General features: G+C 41.3%; 1 protein-coding gene across 1 annotated transcript in view; it reads left to right on the forward strand.

The window, feature by feature from the left end:
* LOC308371710 (protein NLRC3-like) overlaps positions 1-17,615 on the forward strand; it is a gene marked incomplete at both ends in the record, with an annotated part of 30,780 nt that extends 13,165 nt beyond the window's left edge. The window contains 2 exons of the mRNA XM_080846697.1: positions 2,666-3,452; positions 17,466-17,615. Coding sequence (XP_080702823.1) covers positions 2,666-3,452; positions 17,466-17,615 — 937 coding nt within the window. The remainder of the gene's footprint in view (positions 1-2,665; positions 3,453-17,465) is intronic.
* Between the last annotated feature and the right edge of the window lie 816 nt (positions 17,616-18,431).

Raw genomic sequence — 18,431 nt, forward strand, 5'->3', positions numbered from 1 at the left:
TATAAAATTGTGTCTTTATTGGTTTGGCTTAATGGTATTAACTTTGCAAATAATCCCTGGTAGATAATTTGTCATCTGCAGAATTGTAAAATAGAGTGTGAACAGTAATACAGACAATAGGCCCAATAAGTACACCAACCTTTCCAATTAACAAATGTTGTTGCTTATAATTATTACTAGTAGTGACATCTGTAGAGGCATTTATTACCAGTCGCTATTTCTTTATCAAAATGGCACAGCCCATTGAGACAACCCATTGCGTGAGTACTTTTACTTTTACTTTTAAAGTAAATTTAAAAGTGAGTACTTTTTACTTTTTACTTAAGTAGGATTGTTGATGTAGTACTTTTACTTTTACTTTTACTTTCATTTGCCTGTTTACTTGTACTTTTACTTAAGTAATAAACTTCAGTACTTCTTCCACCACTGACACACACACACACACTCATGCATGCACCCACATATGCCACACACACATATGCATGCATTCACACATATACACACACCTACACATTTATACACACACCTACAGTCGTGGCCAAAAGTTTTGAGAATGACACAAATATGCATTTTCACAAAGTTTGCTGCTTCAGTGTCTTAAGATATTTTTGTCAGATGTTACTATGGAAGACTGAAGTATAATTACAATAATTTAATAAGTGTCACTGGCTTTTATTGGCAATTACATGAAGTTAATGCAAAAAGTCAATATGTGCAGTTTTGACCCTTCTTTTTCAAGACCTCTGCAATCCGCCCTGGCATGCTGTCAATTAACTTCTGGGCCACATCCTGACTGATGGCAGCCCATTCTTGCATAATCAATGCTTGGAGTTTGTCAAAATTAGTTTTTTTTATGTTTTCCCACCCGCCTCTTGAGGATTGACCACAAGTTCTCAATGGGATTAAGGTCTGGGGAGTTTCCTGGCCAATGGACCCAAAATATCAATGTTTTGTTCCCTGAGCCACTTAGTTATCACTTTTGCCTTATGGCAAGGTGTTCCATCATGCTGGGAAAGGCATTGTTCATCACCAAACTGTTCCTGGATGGTTGGGAGAAGTTGCTCTCGGATGATGAAAAAGGTGCCCCCTTTTTAACCAAATCGTCATCATCCTGCTCTTGAGCAACATCACTTTCTGCGTGTTAACTTATCCTCGATTGTTCACTTTTGCACTTATAATAAGCTATATATTTGTATAATATTAGTACGTAGCATGCCTACTACTAGCATGCCGTGTTTCGTTAAAGCCTGTGTAAAGTTCATTTGTTTTCAATGTCCCGGTAGGCACCTGCGGCTTATAGACAAGTGCGGCTTATTTATGTTCAAAATAAGTATTTTTTTTAAATTCAGTGGGTGCGGCTTACATTCAGGTGCGCTTAAAAGTCCGGAAATTACGGTAATTATCTCATGTCACTTTTAAAATTAAAATCCATCTGTCATAACACACGGTCACAAAACCTCATCTCCCTTGAGAAAACTTATATAGGTAAAATAGCTTTTAAGTTTGCTTCCCATAAATGGAACACTATTCAAGTGGATTTGAAACTCACTTTTAGATGCTAAGGATGTGCCTCAATGCTGTTGTTTTAAATGATTCTCTGATTACATTTTTTTACTTTATGTAATTTTTTTTATACTTAAGTTCTGAGTTTTTTAATGTGTTTTGTTTATTTATTTTGTCTGTTTTGTTTTGTTATGGTTTGTTTATTTATTGTTCTTCTGTATTCTGTAGCCTCAGTCAGGGCATTGCTGCAAAAGAGCCATGTGCTCAGTCAATTCTCCCTGAATAAACAATGATGAATGAAAATGCACACACACATTCACACATATGCACACACACACACTTACACACACGATGAGCCATCAACTACCTGCTCAAGGTCAGCAGCATGTAGGACACACACTCGCACACACACTCCCAAGTCAGTCTGGTGGAAAACATACACATATATGCATACATACAAACACACACATATGCATACCCACAGACACGCTCGCACAAACACACATATGCATAAAAACGTGCGCGCGAGTGCATACACCTACCAGTCTCACACACACACACACATATGTTAGGTGCAAATTCACTCAAGTTATCTCAGGACTCCGGAGTTGTAGATAAGTATATTTATTACAAACAAAAAATAGCCATCGGGCTCAATCACAGCACAAGGATGAAAGTGAAGCAATTTCACAAACATCGCACAGGGTTTATATACTTAAGATTTATTTAACTTTGATGCCGTTAATGTTTCTTACGTCAGTAAAAATAGCCACGCTCGACTTAAAGTCCTTTTGTTTCATCCCAACTGCGCCTTCTGAAATGCAAGGATGTTAGTTTTACGCAGGGTAGAACAAGCACAGTTCGACCCTTCTTATCACCTCTGAGCTCACCCAAACATATGCAGAAGGTCCCTCTCCTTACGCGTATAACTCTTACTCATATGCAGACTACATGGCATCAGCTTAATACTTAATAATAAAAGTTACACACACACACACACACAGAAAAGTCATGTTCCTGCTTACATAAGAACATTCATACAAGGTAGTTATTAATACAAGGCACTTGATTGATATGTTCTTAAGTCATCAACAGTGTTTCGAAAAGATCTCTATCAAAACACATACACACACTCCTTAACTCTGTGTGTGTGTCCGAGCAGGCAGAGGAGGAGCTGCCAATCCTGTGCCCACATCCCAGACCTCGCCCACTGGGTTCCTGTCATGCCCTCCATCACCATGGAGACCGGTGTGTGTGTCTACAGCTTGAAATCTCCTGCAGGGAGCTATGAGTGCTTAGAGTCTGGTCTGCGCTGGTCGTGTGCCGGTCCAGTCGCCCTGCAGTACAGCTTCAGCAAGGAAGAGCTGTTCTGGGCCGACCTGCAAATGTTACAGTACCAACCCGTGGGTCCTCTGATGGACATCAAGCTTCTGTCAGGCGAGCTGGAGGAGGTCCATCTACCACACTCCCTCTGCCTGGGTGGTTCTGACCCGTCTGTGCTGAGAGATGCTGTCAGGGTCCTGCACGGCAACGACAGTGGCGTTGCCCTGGAAACGTGTGAGCTGAGTTGTTTCCACGCCAGACTCCCGGCACCGCACTTCTCTCTGTGGCAGCTGGTGGTGAGACTGGGCATCCCGGTGAGAAGCCACTGTGATGTCCTGATCTACAGGTCCTGCCCCGAACCCCTGGTCATCAACGCCTTCCTGGTGCCCCAGCCCTCCACAGCCAGGCAGGTGGTTGAGGAGATGTGGAAGGAGCAGGGCGCCCGCAGAATCCTCAAGTCGCCCCCCGAAGACTCCTTCTGGCTAAGTTCCAGATTCGAGCTCCACACCTCCTGCTCCTCAGTGATCACTCCCCTGGAGATGACACTCACATACAAGACCGCCCCAACCTTCTTCGAGGTGTATCTGGAGAACCCACCGGCGGACTTCAACATGGAGCTTAAAATTGTTGGGGAAAAACAAACCGTTTGGACAGCCGTGATGCGGCAGGGAGCCGACTACAGACGGATGCAATACCAAGCAGAACCGAGGGCACCTTCCATTCCGCACACAGGTTGGGGAGTTGGGTGTTTTTTTTTAATAATTTAAAAACAGAAACGTGTGTGTGAGTGACCAGTGATGAAATGGTGGCTGAGGTGTGTTGGGTTGTGACTATAATAGACTGGTGATTGTGACTGTAATAGACTGGTGATTGTGTCTGTGACTAATAGACTGGTGATTGTGACTGTAATAGACTGGTGATTGTGACTGTGACTAATAGACTGGTGATTGTGACTGTAATAGGCTGGTGATTGTGTCTGTGTCTGTAATAGGCTGGTGATTGTGACTGTAATAGACTGGTGATTGTGACTGTAATAGACTGGTGATTGTGACTGTAATAGACTGGTGATTGTGACTGTAATAGACTGGTGATTGTGACTGTAATAGACTGGTGATTGTGACTGTAATAGACTGGTGATTGTGACTGTAATAGACTGGTGATTGTGACTGTAATAGACTGGTGATTGTGACTGTAATAGACTGGTGATTGTGACTGTAATAGACTGGTGATTGTGACTGTAATAGACTGGTGATTGTGACTGCTATAGACTGGTGATTGTGACTGTAATAGACTGGTGATTGTGACTGTAATAGACTGGTGATTGTGACTGCTATAGACTGGTGATTGTGACTGTAATAGGCTGGTGATTGTGACTGTAATAGACTGGTGATTGTGACTGCTATAGACTGGTGATTGTGACTGTAATAGACTGGTGATTGTGACTGTAATAGACTGGTGATTGTGACTGCTATAGACTGGTGATTGTGACTGTAATAGGCTGGTGATTGTGACTGTAATAGACTGGTGATTGTGACTGCTATAGACTGGTGATTGTGACTGTAATAGACTGGTGATTGTGACTGTAATAGACTGGTGATTGTGACTGTAATAGACTGGTGATTGTGACTGTAATAGACTGGTGATTGTGACTGCTAAAGACTGGTGATTGTGACTGTAATAGACTGGTGATTGTGACTGTAATAGACTGGTGATTGTGACTGTGACTGTAATAGACTGGTGATTGTGATTGTGACTGTATTAGACTGGTGATTGTGACTGTGTCTGTAATAGGCTGGTGATTGTGACTGTAATAGACAGGTGATTGTGTCTGTAATAGACTGGTGATTGTGACTGTAATAGACTGGTGATTGTGACTGTTATAGGCTGGTGATTTTGACTGTTATAGGCTGGTGATTGTGACTGTAATAGACTGGTGATTGTGACTGTAATAGACTGGTGATTGTGACTGCTATAGACTGGTGATTGTGACTGTAATAGACTGGTGATTGTGACTGTAATAGACTGGTGATTGTGACTGCTATAGACTGGTGATTGTGACTGTAATAGGCTGGTGATTGTGACTGTAATAGACTGGTGATTGTGACTGCTATAGACTGGTGATTGTGACTGTAATAGACTGGTGATTGTGACTGTAATAGACTGGTGATTGTGACTGTAATAGACTGGTGATTGTGACTGTAATAGACTGGTGATTGTATCTGTAATAGACTGGTGATTGTGACTGTGACTGTAATAGACTGGTGATTGTGATTGTGACTGTATTAGACTGGTGATTGTGACTGTGTCTGTAATAGGCTGGTGATTGTGACTGTAATAGACAGGTGATTGTGTCTGTAATAGACTGGTGATTGTGACTGTAATAGACTGGTGATTGTGACTGTTATAGGCTGGTGATTTTGACTGTTATAGGCTGGTGATTGTGACTGTAATAGACTGGTGATTGTGACTGTAATAGACTGGTGATTGTGACTGTTATAGGCTGGTGATTGTGACTGTAATAGGCTGGTGATTGTGTCTGTGTCTGTAATAGGCTGGTGATTGTGACTGTAATAGACTGGTGATTGTGACTGTAATAGGCTGGTGATTGTGTCTGTGTCTGTAATAGGCTGGTGATTGTGAGGGTAATAGGCTGGTGATTGTATCTGTAATAGGCTGGTGATTGTGACTGTAATAGACTGGTGATTGTGACTGTAATAGGCTGGTGATTGTGTCTGTAATAGACTGGTGATTGTGAGGGTAATAGGCTGGTGATTGTATCTGTAATAGGCTGGTGATTGTGACTGTAATAGACTGGTGATTGTGACTGTAATAGACTGGTGATTGTGATTGTGACTGTGACTGTAATTGACTGAATGTTCCTGATTGTTATTCTTCAGGTCAGAACAGCAGTCAAACTGTGGCTCCTTCAGTGTCTCATAACCAAGTCCAGAGAGATGTGAATGTCACAACTCATATTCACGGTGAGAACATCAAAATAAAAAACAAGCAAGTCAATGAATGATTACAGAATAATCAGACATATTCATAAGAAAATGAACACGTCACGGAAAACCTAATATTCACAGTAGCAGATATTTCATGTTGCCCATTGCCCCCCAAGAGTCACATTTCTTTTGTTGTGTTTCTTATTTTAACTGCCGTTTCCACCATTTCTCTCTGTACAGTCCAACCATCACCAGCAGTCAACACAGACAGGTAAATGGAGTTTTACAATCTCACTTATAGAGGTATCATTTTGTACAGGCAGATAACTGTTGTTATGATCCCTCACACTCTGAGTATATGTATTAGTGCTGTCAGTTTAACGCGTTATTAACGGCGTTAACGCGAACCCATTTTAACGCCGTTATTTTTTTTATCGCGCGATTAACGCGGTGTAAAAAAAAAAAAAAAAAAAAACTTTTTTTTTTTTTTTTTTAGATCAACGTTATTTTGCCCTCCCAAACTTTGTAGTAGGCTAACGTCACGTTTGAGTGAATGATGAGCGCGATACAGCGAAATGGATGATAAAAAGCTTCTGAATAGAAAGTTTACCTTTAAAAGTTGTGTTGTGCAAAAGAAGTGAGCTTCACTGTTGTCTGAAAATGTCAACCGGCAGCTGGCAGCAAAAAATATTAAGCCATGGTTTAACTGCACAATAGGCTGAGTCCATGTTTATCTTAAATGTGCACTTCATAATTTTATTTTGTACCGCCCTGTTCGGTAATGTTGTTTTTCAATAAAATAAAACATTGCTTAAAGCAAGCCAATCCACTTTTCCATGTTGATAACAGCATTAAAATAAAATAAAAATGATGGAAAAAAAATTATTGAAGGGGGCATTTAGAATAGATACATTTTGCGATCGCGATTAATTTTGATTAATTTAATCGCGATTCATTTTGAGTTAACTATGACAAAAATGCGATTAATCGCGATTAAATATTTTAATCGTTTGACAGCACTAATATGTATATATAGTTATATATCTCTGCATTGGGTGGCTGTGAATGATATGGATATATATACATATTCTATGTCTGAGTCATATAGAGTTGTATCTGTGCATTGGGTGGCTGTGAGTTACAGTCCTATAGTTCTAAAGCTCCTTGGGTTCATATGAAGTTAAGATGAAAATGTCTTTCAGATGAACTCAACCCTGAGGAGCCCCTTCTAGAAGACTTCTACAAGAGGAGGATGAATCTCTTAATCTGAGCTCAAGTCTCACTCAGATAATCTTTAATCTGAGCTCAGGTCTCTCTCAGATAATCTTTAATCTGAGCTCAGGTCTCTCTCAGATAATCTTTAATCTGAGCTCAGGTCTCTCTCAGATAAACTTTAATCTGAGCTCAAGTCTCACTCAGATAAACTTTAATATGAGCTCAGGTATCTTTCAGATAGTCTTTAACCAGTATTTTAGATTTTTTTTAGCACTTAGTCATATGGCAACTGTGGTGTGTGGTGTGTGGTACATTCCTGTTTCTGACCGGTTTAATGATGTCTTTCTTTTCTGTCTGTTTATAATCACATTGATCAACTCAAAATGTCTTCCGTGCAATACCTTTGCCATTTAAAAGCTGTAATACAAAGGAATTTATATTTACATACAGGAAATTATTTCTAAGTGATGAATGACTTTGGTTCTCCTATAATTCTACCATAATTCTTGTATTGTTCCATTTGCACTGTTTTGTCAATAAAAAAAAAATAATCAAATAAGTCTCTGGTGTAACCCTCCACTCATTCAGACAGAGTGTACTGATGGTGTTTTTGATTGGCTGCTGGACTCACCTGAGGAAAGCCCCTGATGAGTTCAGACAGGTGTGTTTGATCCGGGAGGGAGAGAGATGGAAAACATGGCCTGGAGTGGGATTCCCTTAGAAGCAGGACTGGCTAAACTACCACAGCGCCATCAGCTCTCATCAGTCATTCACTACCCAAGGCTGGGAAGGTACCACAGTTCAGAGTGATGGACTAGTATTCCCATTCATCTCTATGGGAGCTCAGCCAATCAGAGTGATGGACTAGTATTCCCATTCATATCTATGGAAGCTCAGCCAATCAGAGTGATGGACTAGTATTCCCATTCATCTCTATGGGAGCTCAGCCAGTCAGAGTGATAGACTAGTATTCCCATTCATCTCTATGGGAGCTCAGCCAATCAGAGTGATGGACTAGTATTCCCATTCATCTCTATGGGAGCTCAGCCAATCAGAGTGATGGACTAGTATTCCCATTCATCTCTATGGGAGCTCAGCCAATCAGAGTGATGGACTAGTATTCCAATTCATCTCTATGGGAGCTCAGCCAATCAGAGTGATGGACTAATATTCCCATTCATCTTTATGGGAGCTCAGCCAATCAGAGTGATGGACTAGTATTCCCATTCATCTTTATGGGAGCTCAGCCAATCAGAGTGATGGACTAGTATTCCCATTCATCTTTATGGGAGCTCAGCCAATGCATTCAGATCAGCAGGATCGCAGACTGGGCGCTAGAAATCTATTAGTGTCACACACACACCTCACAGATCGGTGGTCATGTGTTTGATAGAATATCAGTGTCACCAGGTGTGTGTGGAGCAGGGAGGTTTTACACACGCACACACACACACTCACCCACCCACACCCCATACAGCTCAAACACAGTAAGGTCTACACCACATACACACACACACACACACCAAAGAGCTCAAACACAGTTAGGTTGGGCCTACACACCACAAACATATACTATGCCTGAGTCATATACAGCCACGGAAAAAATTAAGAGACCACTTCAAAATTATCAGTTTTTCTGGATTGACTATTTATTGGTATGTGTTTGAGTAAAATTTACATTTTTGTTTTATTTCTACCACATTTAAAATAAAAATATTGTCATTTAGAACATTCTTCCAGGACAACTTTATACCTGGCTTGATTCATGCGTCCTTCTCAAAGACAAATCTGCTCCACCAGATCATCACAGATCCTCCAGTAGGTGCAAGACACTGTGGCTTGTAGGCCTCTCCAGGTCTCCATTTAACCGTTACACGACCATGTGTTGGGCAAAGCTAAAAATTGGACTCATCAGAGAAGGTGACCTTAGAATATGTCCTCCAGTCCTCTTTGGTTCAATCCTTATGGTCTTTTGCAACCCTTAGCCAGGCCAAGCACAACGTACAGAACACCTTACACAAAATCATACTGTATTTATTGCCAAGCACCCCAGGGAAGTACAAGCAATCTATGCCACTGCACTTTGAACTCTTAACATATATATATATATATTTTTTAGCTATTTGTACTACTGTTCTGTTATACTGTATGTTGTCCCTCGTTGCACCAGCAGGGGCAGCACTCCAAAAGAAGTTGTATTCAAATACAATGACAATAAAGGATTTTTCTATTCTATTCTATTGTATTTCTATTAGTAACGTTCTGAAACAATTTGTTCTTCTTTGGCTCCACCAAGTGCTCTGAATGCCTTTCAACCAGGAGTTACGGCGAGAGTTTGTGCACACACATACACATATACACACACACACACACACAGGCAGACCCAGTGGGGTATTACACAAGCGTGAGGAGAGTGGAGGATTAGTATTAGCGCTCATCTCAATGGGAGAAGCTCAGGCAGGTGACTCAGCCTCACACACACACACACACACACACACACTGAGAGTCCACACGGACTCCTGAGCTCTAAACTATGAGCCAATCACCTGGGCCGTACATGTCACATGACTCATCTTGGAGGGATATACTCTATCTATATTATTATATATACAAATTGATTTACTTATTGTTTGCCCTCTAGAAGTATTGGACATTTAAATACTACCTGAAAAAAAGTATTTTAAGCTATTACATTGGCAAACAAATGCATGCTTTTCAATGGAGGTCTTGGAAGTTGAATGGAAAACATGCTTTTGCCCGCATGGTCACTTGCAGGATGTGACCAGCAGAGGGCGCCCTAGTCCATGCTGACTCAGACCACTTGCAGGATGTGACCAGCAGAGGGCGCCCTAGTCCAGGCTGACTCAGACCACTCACTCAAGAACACTTGCAGGATGTGACCAGCAGAGGGCGCCCTAGTCCAGGCTGACTCAGACCACTCACTCAAGAACACTTGCAGGATGTGACCAGCAGACGGCGCCCTAGTCCAGGCTGACTCAGACCACTCACTCAAGAACACTTGCAGGATGTGACCAGCAGAGGGCGCCCTAGTCCAGGCTGAATCAGACCACTCACTCAAGAACACTTAGGGAGTTCATCCCTCATGAAGGACATCTCTGGCCTTCAGGCTCCAGGGTTAAATACCCATTGCTTAAAATGATTCAATTCAATTCAGTTTTATTCACAAAGTGCCTTATTGAAGAACAGCTAAGTTGGTAGGCAGAGCGCTTGCAAGTTTACTATTACAAGGGTAAAAATTACACAGAAAACTATGTCCATGGTGGCAAGTATTTACATAATTAAAATAGGCTAGCAGAGAGTATGTAGATGTTTCATAAGTGGAGTGGAGTTAATGCATGACAGTGTGGTTGGGGTGGGTAGGTGTAGGCAGAGGGTTTCTGCACGTAGATCAGGTGGAGAGACTTCATCAGCATCCCACAGTAGAGAGAGAGAGTGTGTGTGTGTGTGTGTGTGTGTGTGTGTGTATCGATAGATCAGGTGGAGAGACTACATCAGCATCCCACAGTAGAGAGAGAGTGTGTGTGTGTGTGTGTGTGTGTGTGTCGATAGATCAAGTGGCGAGACCAGCATCCCACAGCGGAGACTAGAGTCTAGGGCCCTCATTTTTAAAATGTTGGGTAGTTGTCCAAACGTTAAACCTCTCCAGGTAAAAAAAAATGGTTAATCACCATGTGCCTTCAGTACCAGGGTGGCCGAGTGGTTAAGGCGTTGGACTAATATCCAATGGACGTTTGTCCTCCTGGGTTCGAACCCCACTCCTGGTATAAGATTGCTGTTTATAACATCTACAGCCCTTAATTAACTTGAACCACATCCTCTTAACAAAAAAGGCCCATCACTAGCTGTGTGACCTGTCCACGTTGGTTCAAAGTAGATGTGATGAATTTTCAGTTCACTTTCAATCCAAGATCGTTCCAAATCAAATTAGCAGGCTGAGTAGCAGTAGATATCATGGATGTGGGGTTAAGGCGTTGGTCTTAAAACCCAATGAACAAATGTCAGCATGTTTTCAAACCCCAGTCTAGGTGGGAAGATATGACGTGTGGCTAACTCCATTATTGTAACACAAACCTGAAACTTACGGGGGGAAAAACACTGCCTTGGGCCGACACACTCACTCACAGGTGAAGCTCAAAGCCTTCAGTTTGAACCTGAACAGAAAAAGCCAGTTGCATTACAAATCCAGGCACTGAACCCCTCAGCCCCTGATTGACTTTGTGGGATTTTGACTATGAAGTTGATGTCAGGACATAAGCGTCATTTGGGGCAGACAGGAGATAGACACAGACAGGACAGGAGATAAACACGCAGACAGGAGGTACATATTTGTTCAGCATGTAGCTTTGGAGTGGCGTGCTGGTGGTGCAGTGGTAGTGTCCACGCTCCACACCACCAAGGTCACTGGTTCAAACCTAAGCACAGGTGAGAAGGTGGAGAGGCAGGTGGGATGTCAGGATGGAATGCAAAGAGAAAGACAAGGTGGGTTGGAAACAATCGAATAGAAAAGCAGGGTGTTGAAGACATTTTTTTCAGTGGGCCAACTTTACTGGTACTATACATACAGATCACTGTTTGTGGGTTCCAAGTCAAGTTGGCCCACTGAAAAAAAGTCTATAACCTTCAGCTTTTCTACTAGATTGTTTCGGGGGGCCAAGTAAGGCCCCCCATGTATTTCTCTTTGCAATCCATCCTGACATCCCACCTGCTTCAGGGCCTCTGAGTCCACCAGGTCCTCTCCACCTTCTCTCCTGTGCTGAGGTTTGAACCGGTGACCTTGGTGGTGTGGAGCGTGGACACTACCACTGTGCCAACAGCGCTCCACTCCAAAGCTGCACGATGGACACATATGTACCATTATTTTTAGTGTGTGTGTGTGTAAATGGGTAGGGGTTATCTGAGTCTGCCATCGCCTTGTGTTACCTTTGGTGACAGATTTTTTTAATGCGTGAAAATGACATAAATGCAGGAACATGAAAAGCAGACCATCTACCTTGTTATATTAATAACCCTATGAAGAACACAGTGGTGGCATAAGCCACATAGGCTATACTTTGTCCGTGTTTGAAACACAGCTCATGAATTAACCTGATTTCAATTGCAAATATGTATTCTTTAAGTGTGAGGTGTAAAATATTATACAGTTAGACATATCAGCTGGGAGAGTAGCTACCTAAACATGTGAAATAGATTGTATTTAACTTCAACAAATTTGGCACAGATCATCCTCAGACCAAGCCTCACAAAAGACGAGGTTCAGAAAGTCAAAAGGTTTCCTGAACTTTATTTTCTAAAATCTCTTGTAGCCCAAATTCAAGCATGAAACAATTTCCAATCCATAGTTATGTATACAAGAAGTGGGTTTTCGAGGATTCCCAGCTGAATCAGTTTGGAATCTGATGACAAGGGTTGGACGAAGAGGCCACTTGAGGAAAACAGCCGTTCGCAGGTTGGGAGAAGCGGCAGAGAGAGAGCCTCCTGTTGGCTCTGGCATAAGAGAGAGGACACTAGCTGGAAGCCTGGAGGAGGGGGGCAGTGACTTGGCCAATCACTGCTGACCCGCCAACTGGAGAGTGTTGTGGTTAAGGGTCAAAAACACTCTTAAGAAGGTTGGGGACCACCTGACGACCCCTCCTCCAGGTCAAGGCTTCATCCATTGGAAATGGGTTAATAAAAGCACCTTTGATGTATTACAAAACAAAACTTAACTTAAATTATGTCCTGTTGATGAATAAAAGTTTAAATGAAATATTCACACATAAATGATGTTGACATAACATTGTGTTAGATGTCAGTGGGTTGATGTATTCAAACTAGCTTCCTGACCTCTTTGTATTCAATGGGATTTAATCAAGGTATTCATTTAATGTGATTAAATCAGGTTAAAAGTCCTAATTAGCAATCATCCACTCAAAACTAGCACCTACCTGTAGACACACCCATTCCCTCCCATATGTTTACCTGTAACTTGTACTGTATAAAAGATGTGAACTCCTGTTAGTTGTCCTGTGACGCTGTAATAAACCTATTTCTAGTGTTGGACACTTTCCCGAGTTTTCCTGATTATGCACAAAAGCATTAAGTTAAAGTAGTTAAGATCATGTTTGATTTATACTTCTTTACAACTGAATCATATCAAAATCTTTTTATTTATTTGTATAGCCCTTTTTTTACAAGTACTGTCACAGAGGGCTTCACATACACCCATAGAACTGCCCCTCAACCAAACTAACTCTCAAGGAAAAACTCCTTCAGGACAAATGGAAGAAACATTGGGAGGAGCAATTCAGTGAGGGGTCCCCTCCTCCAAAGACAGTTCGTTTTTTTTTGTATTATTATTATTTATTTGTATTAATTGTGATTGTACATTTTATGTAAACATGCTTTGGCAACATTGTATTATATGCAGTCATGCCAATAAAGCCTTTGAATTGAATTGAAAGAAAGGTGCAGAGCCCAGGCTTAACATGGTCATACAACAGGGAAGTGTCCATGTGTGTTGAATACACCAAAATCCAGTGTTGTACTTGTATGGAGGACCAAACCTGCCATATTTACAAATGAATGAATTAATAAATAAATGTCCACATCCATGCATTTAGACAGAAATAAATGGATAAATGTATAAAATGGATAAATAATAGTTACTTATAATTTACATTTACGTATGTATTTATTTATTCATTCATATATTTATTCATTCATTCATTCATTCATTCATTTATTTATTCATTCATTTATTCATTCATTCATTCATTTATTTATTCATTCATTCGTTGTTCCCAATATGATAATGAGAGGAGGCCAGTAGGCGTGGAAACTGACGTGGAAACTGACGTTCAGACCTTTTGCAATCAATCCAGAGCCTTGATGATACTGATTTAATGCTATGGCTTTGTATCAGATCGCCATATTGCTCTCAGGTTGTGCTTTAGGGTGACCAAACGTCCTCTTTTACCCGGACATTCCGAGACCTAAACATTTTTGGGATTCCAAAATTGTCCGGGATTTTGCGTCATCGGATATTTGTGTTTCTGGGTCTTTCACAAACTCGTTTTTAAGCCCTTACAAGTTTTGGAAAGGGTATCTCCCTTATGTTCCACCCTCTTGCGCGAGCTCTGACTAGAGAGAACTGTCATAGGTCATCGACAGCCCTCTCAGTGTTGCCAGGTGCACAATAATGATCCTCCAAATACGATCATTTTGAGCATTTGGCACGATACTGAGCACTTTGCCGGCCCCACTAGGTGCATTGTTTACAATAACGGTGATTTCCTTCAAAGGAAAGGTACCCCATATTCAAAACCATAGTAGGCTAAGTTAACAAATATTGTAGCCTGGATACCAGCCTGAACTCCGCCCACAAAATGTTTGGTCTGACTAGAATTATGAGTATGACATCGTCAGGCTACAAATATTGTCTAGGAAAAGTGATCTGCGTGATAGCCCGATGGGCGTCTCTGCTGCGCAAATTAAAACCTGTGTATGTTTTGTGCCACTTAAACTAGTTCTAAAGTATGCCAGTGGAACTTTTTTCCCCCGCAATATTGACATTTCGGAATATTGGCCTTTCGGAACACTGGGCCGTCCCCAGAGTGCCTACGGGACTTGTAGATCTTACACAAGGTACCCTGAGAGATTATTAGAGGGACACATCGTTTTTGTTCGCATTTCCAAAGCCCAAAACATAGGAGGAAAGTTGCCAGTTGTGGATTAAACAGTGTGGGAGACACCACTCCCAACTCAATATATCGCAAAATACACATATGTCTGCTCCAAAATAAATTAAGCTGCTTGCAGTTAGCTAGCTATCTATCGCTAGTTATGACGACTAACTATCTTGTTGAGAGAACATCCCCTAACAGTTGTGGTTCATGGCAACTAGTATTATTACCATCAGAAGTACATAACTAGTCTCTCCAACAAATGTGTTAATGTAAAAATCAAAATGTTAATGTTACCGTCAAAATGCTAATGTTACTGTTTTAAAAATTGCAGTCTGAGCTATCCTCCTAGCTACTAGCGATAGCAAACGCCACCTATTTGCCAGGAGCTCAACACAATACATCAATGTTGAACAAAACGTCCCAAAAGGCCATTAATAACTTTTTATATTTAAATCTTTGTAGAATTTTGTGAATGGGAAGCCTACTCCTGAGTATCCCATGGTATGCATAAGCACAACCTGAGAGCAATAACATGGCGATCTGATACAAAGCCATTAAATCAGTATCATCAAGGCTCTGGATTGATTGCAAAAGGTCTGAACGTCAGTTTCCACGTCAGTTTCCACGCCTACTGGCCTCCTCTCATTATCATATTGGGAACAACGAATGAATGAATAAATAAATGAATGAATAAATGAATGAATAAATAAATGAATGAATAAATGAATGAATGAATAAATAAATACATACGTAAATGTAAATTATAAGTAACTATTGATTGACAATTGTGCATTAATTAATACATTTATCCATTTATTTCTGTCTAAATGCATGGATGTGGACATTTATTTATTTATTCATTCATTTGTAAATATGGCAGGTTTGGTCCTCCATAAACTTGGGCCAGAGTTGGTAAATGTAAATTTAAGCAGAGGTAGCCACAGGGCTGGGGACAGTGATCGATGCAGCATCACAGGCAGGGGGGTGAGGAAAGGGGCCGGGAACTCGATGTTGTCCGTCAGAGACTGGCGTCCACTTGGCGACTAGATCCAGCTTTGGCAGACTGTCACAGATCGATGTCCACTAGTGACCAGATCCAGCGTGGGCAGACCGACGACCAGGCAGGAGCTGAGAGCTCAAACTCCCCCATACCACAGGGGAGGTGTGGAGGGGGGACAGAGAGGAGATCAGGGATTAGAGAATGCCAGGAGCAACAAACAGATACAGTAACTGAAGTTTTCCCTTTTTGTAGTGTGATTTATTTTTTAAGAAATTCATTTCAAGAATGCAGTATAAATGTATTTATTGCAGGTGAAAAAAAGAAAATAACACACACACAAACACAAAAAAGATTCAGGGAATATGTAAAATATCACTATAGGCAATATAGTGATTTAGATTTTAGATATAACAGTATTAATTAGTATAAATATAACAGTATATTAATTAGTACAAAAAAGATATTACAGTATTCAGGGAATATGTAAAATATCACTATAGGCAATATAGTGACACTCCAGCCTTGGTGGCTACGGCCGGACACCATCCGTGGGATTATCCCTTACCTACCCCACTCCCACTATATTGCTTAAATTACTGTATATACTCTACCAGATTTGCACATGATGTTGCTTATCAGATTTAGCATGCCTATATTGGCGGGGGGGGATTGTCTGTTAAACCAGGTATACTCACTCTGTGTGTCTGTCTGGAGATGACACGTTGCTTTCTCTGGTCACTTGGTTCAGAAGGTCAAAGGTCTCCTGAACTTTACCTCTTGTAGCCCACACACAAGCATGACATCATTTCCAATCCATAGTAATGTGGTTAATCTCACAAATTCAACAGTAATATTAAGCGACATGTTGGTGAATAATAAAATACAACCATGGACAACCAAGAAAATTCTATAATACAAGAACATTAAAATACACGTGTAAACAAAATAGTATACCTTTTAGAAGAATACATCAAATTAAGAAAGTACACTTAGAACTCCTCTCCCTTCCCCCTCTCCAGTTGCAGTTAGTCTCTCTGTCTCTCTTCCTGTCACACAGCACTACATCACTAATTGGGCCTGGGTCCTGATTGATTAGGCTGCCTGACATATTAAGAACAGGCTTATATATAGACACCTGGGGTCCCAAAGCCATTAAGAAACAGGCTTATATATAGACACCTGAGGTCCCAAAGCCATTAAGAACAGGCTTATATATAGACACCTGGGGTCCCAAAGCCATTAAGAACAGGCTTATATATAGACACCTGGGTCCCAAAGCCATTAAGAACAGGCTTATATATAGACACCTGGGTCCCAAAGCCATTAAGAACAGGCTTATATATAGACACCTGGGTCCCAAAGCCATTAAGAACAGGCTTATATATAGACACCTGGGGTCCCAAAGCCATTAAGAACAGGCTTATATATAGACAACTGGGTCCCAAAGCCGGTAGCAGAGCCACGGGTGCGGCGTGAAATCTACAGGAGTACAAACGTTGGCGGAGGCGCGGTATGTTGGTGTGCTTGATGTGCGAGTAAGTGAGTGGCGCCAAGGAGGAGAAAGAAGGAGATTGGTGATCTCCAATGAAATTTGGGCAACGGTTGTAGACCATGTTCTCAACCATGGATTGAGCATGATGGCGAGAGTTTGTGCTTGTAAGTACCATACACACAGCACTGACACATGCATGTATTGTACCTGTAATCCAATGTTGTTCCTTCTCTACAGTGTCTCGGTGTGTTGACCTCTCCGTGTCCATACTGTTACTTGCATTCTCATGCTCTCTGTGGCAGCGGCTCCAGGAGCATGACACAGCAAATGTCCAGGAGCATGACACAGCAAATGTCCTGTACCAGTTCATCTTTATTGATGAAGTGGGGTTCAACCTGGTGAAGAGGAGGCGCTGGGGCAGAGACGTCATTGGCCAGCGGGCCATTGTTTAGGTCTGGTTGAACTATTTGCACTTTTCTACGAGGCTACTAGCCCCAACAGAAACTCTGGCTTGCTCCAGGTTTTCAGACCTGCCAACATTGGAAAATGTGTTTGAGTACCACCCCGGTGCGGCGCAGCGCGGCAAGATTTTGTGGCCTTCATTTTATTAGTTATAATGCTGTTGTTGCATGATTGAACCAATCGACGACATTCTGAGCTAATAAATAATGCAGTTCTGAACCACTTTAGAAGGCCTAATGAAATAAAATAAAAAGACTGTGATAACAGTTATAAGTGATAACTGTGCCAACTAATTTGTAGCCTGGGATGTTATTTCACTCTAGGCTCCTTAGGAACTTCTCACACAATGGTCATGTTGTATTTTTTCCCTACCTCATACCTATCAAGTGTCATGATTCATCATTCACGTCTGATGTTCGAATGCAAGCCCAATAACATGTGATACCAGGACTAGACAACTGCTAAGACCAAATGATGGCGCTGTGTTTGCTTCTTTATTATTTAATTAAATTCTAGTCAGTGGAAGCGTTTTTTTAGGCTATTACAGACATCCCAACCTGCAAAAAGTCATTTCAGGGAGGTATTCCCCCCCCCTAGGCCTACGTATTACTGTTGTGGTCCCTAAAAGTTATAAAAGCATAATATCATTCTATAGGCTATAGCCCTATGCAATTCTTTGTTAATTATGTTTAAATATGTAGATTACTTTTACTATTTATTTATTATATGCAGCTAATACTATCCTATTTATGTTAACTGCTTTTATTTGTATTCCATTGCAACTTTAAACCAGTTTAAGGAGCTTG

Source organism: Sprattus sprattus, assembly GCF_963457725.1.
Source record: "Sprattus sprattus genome assembly, chromosome: 10".
NCBI lineage: Eukaryota > Metazoa > Chordata > Actinopteri > Clupeiformes > Clupeidae > Sprattus > Sprattus sprattus.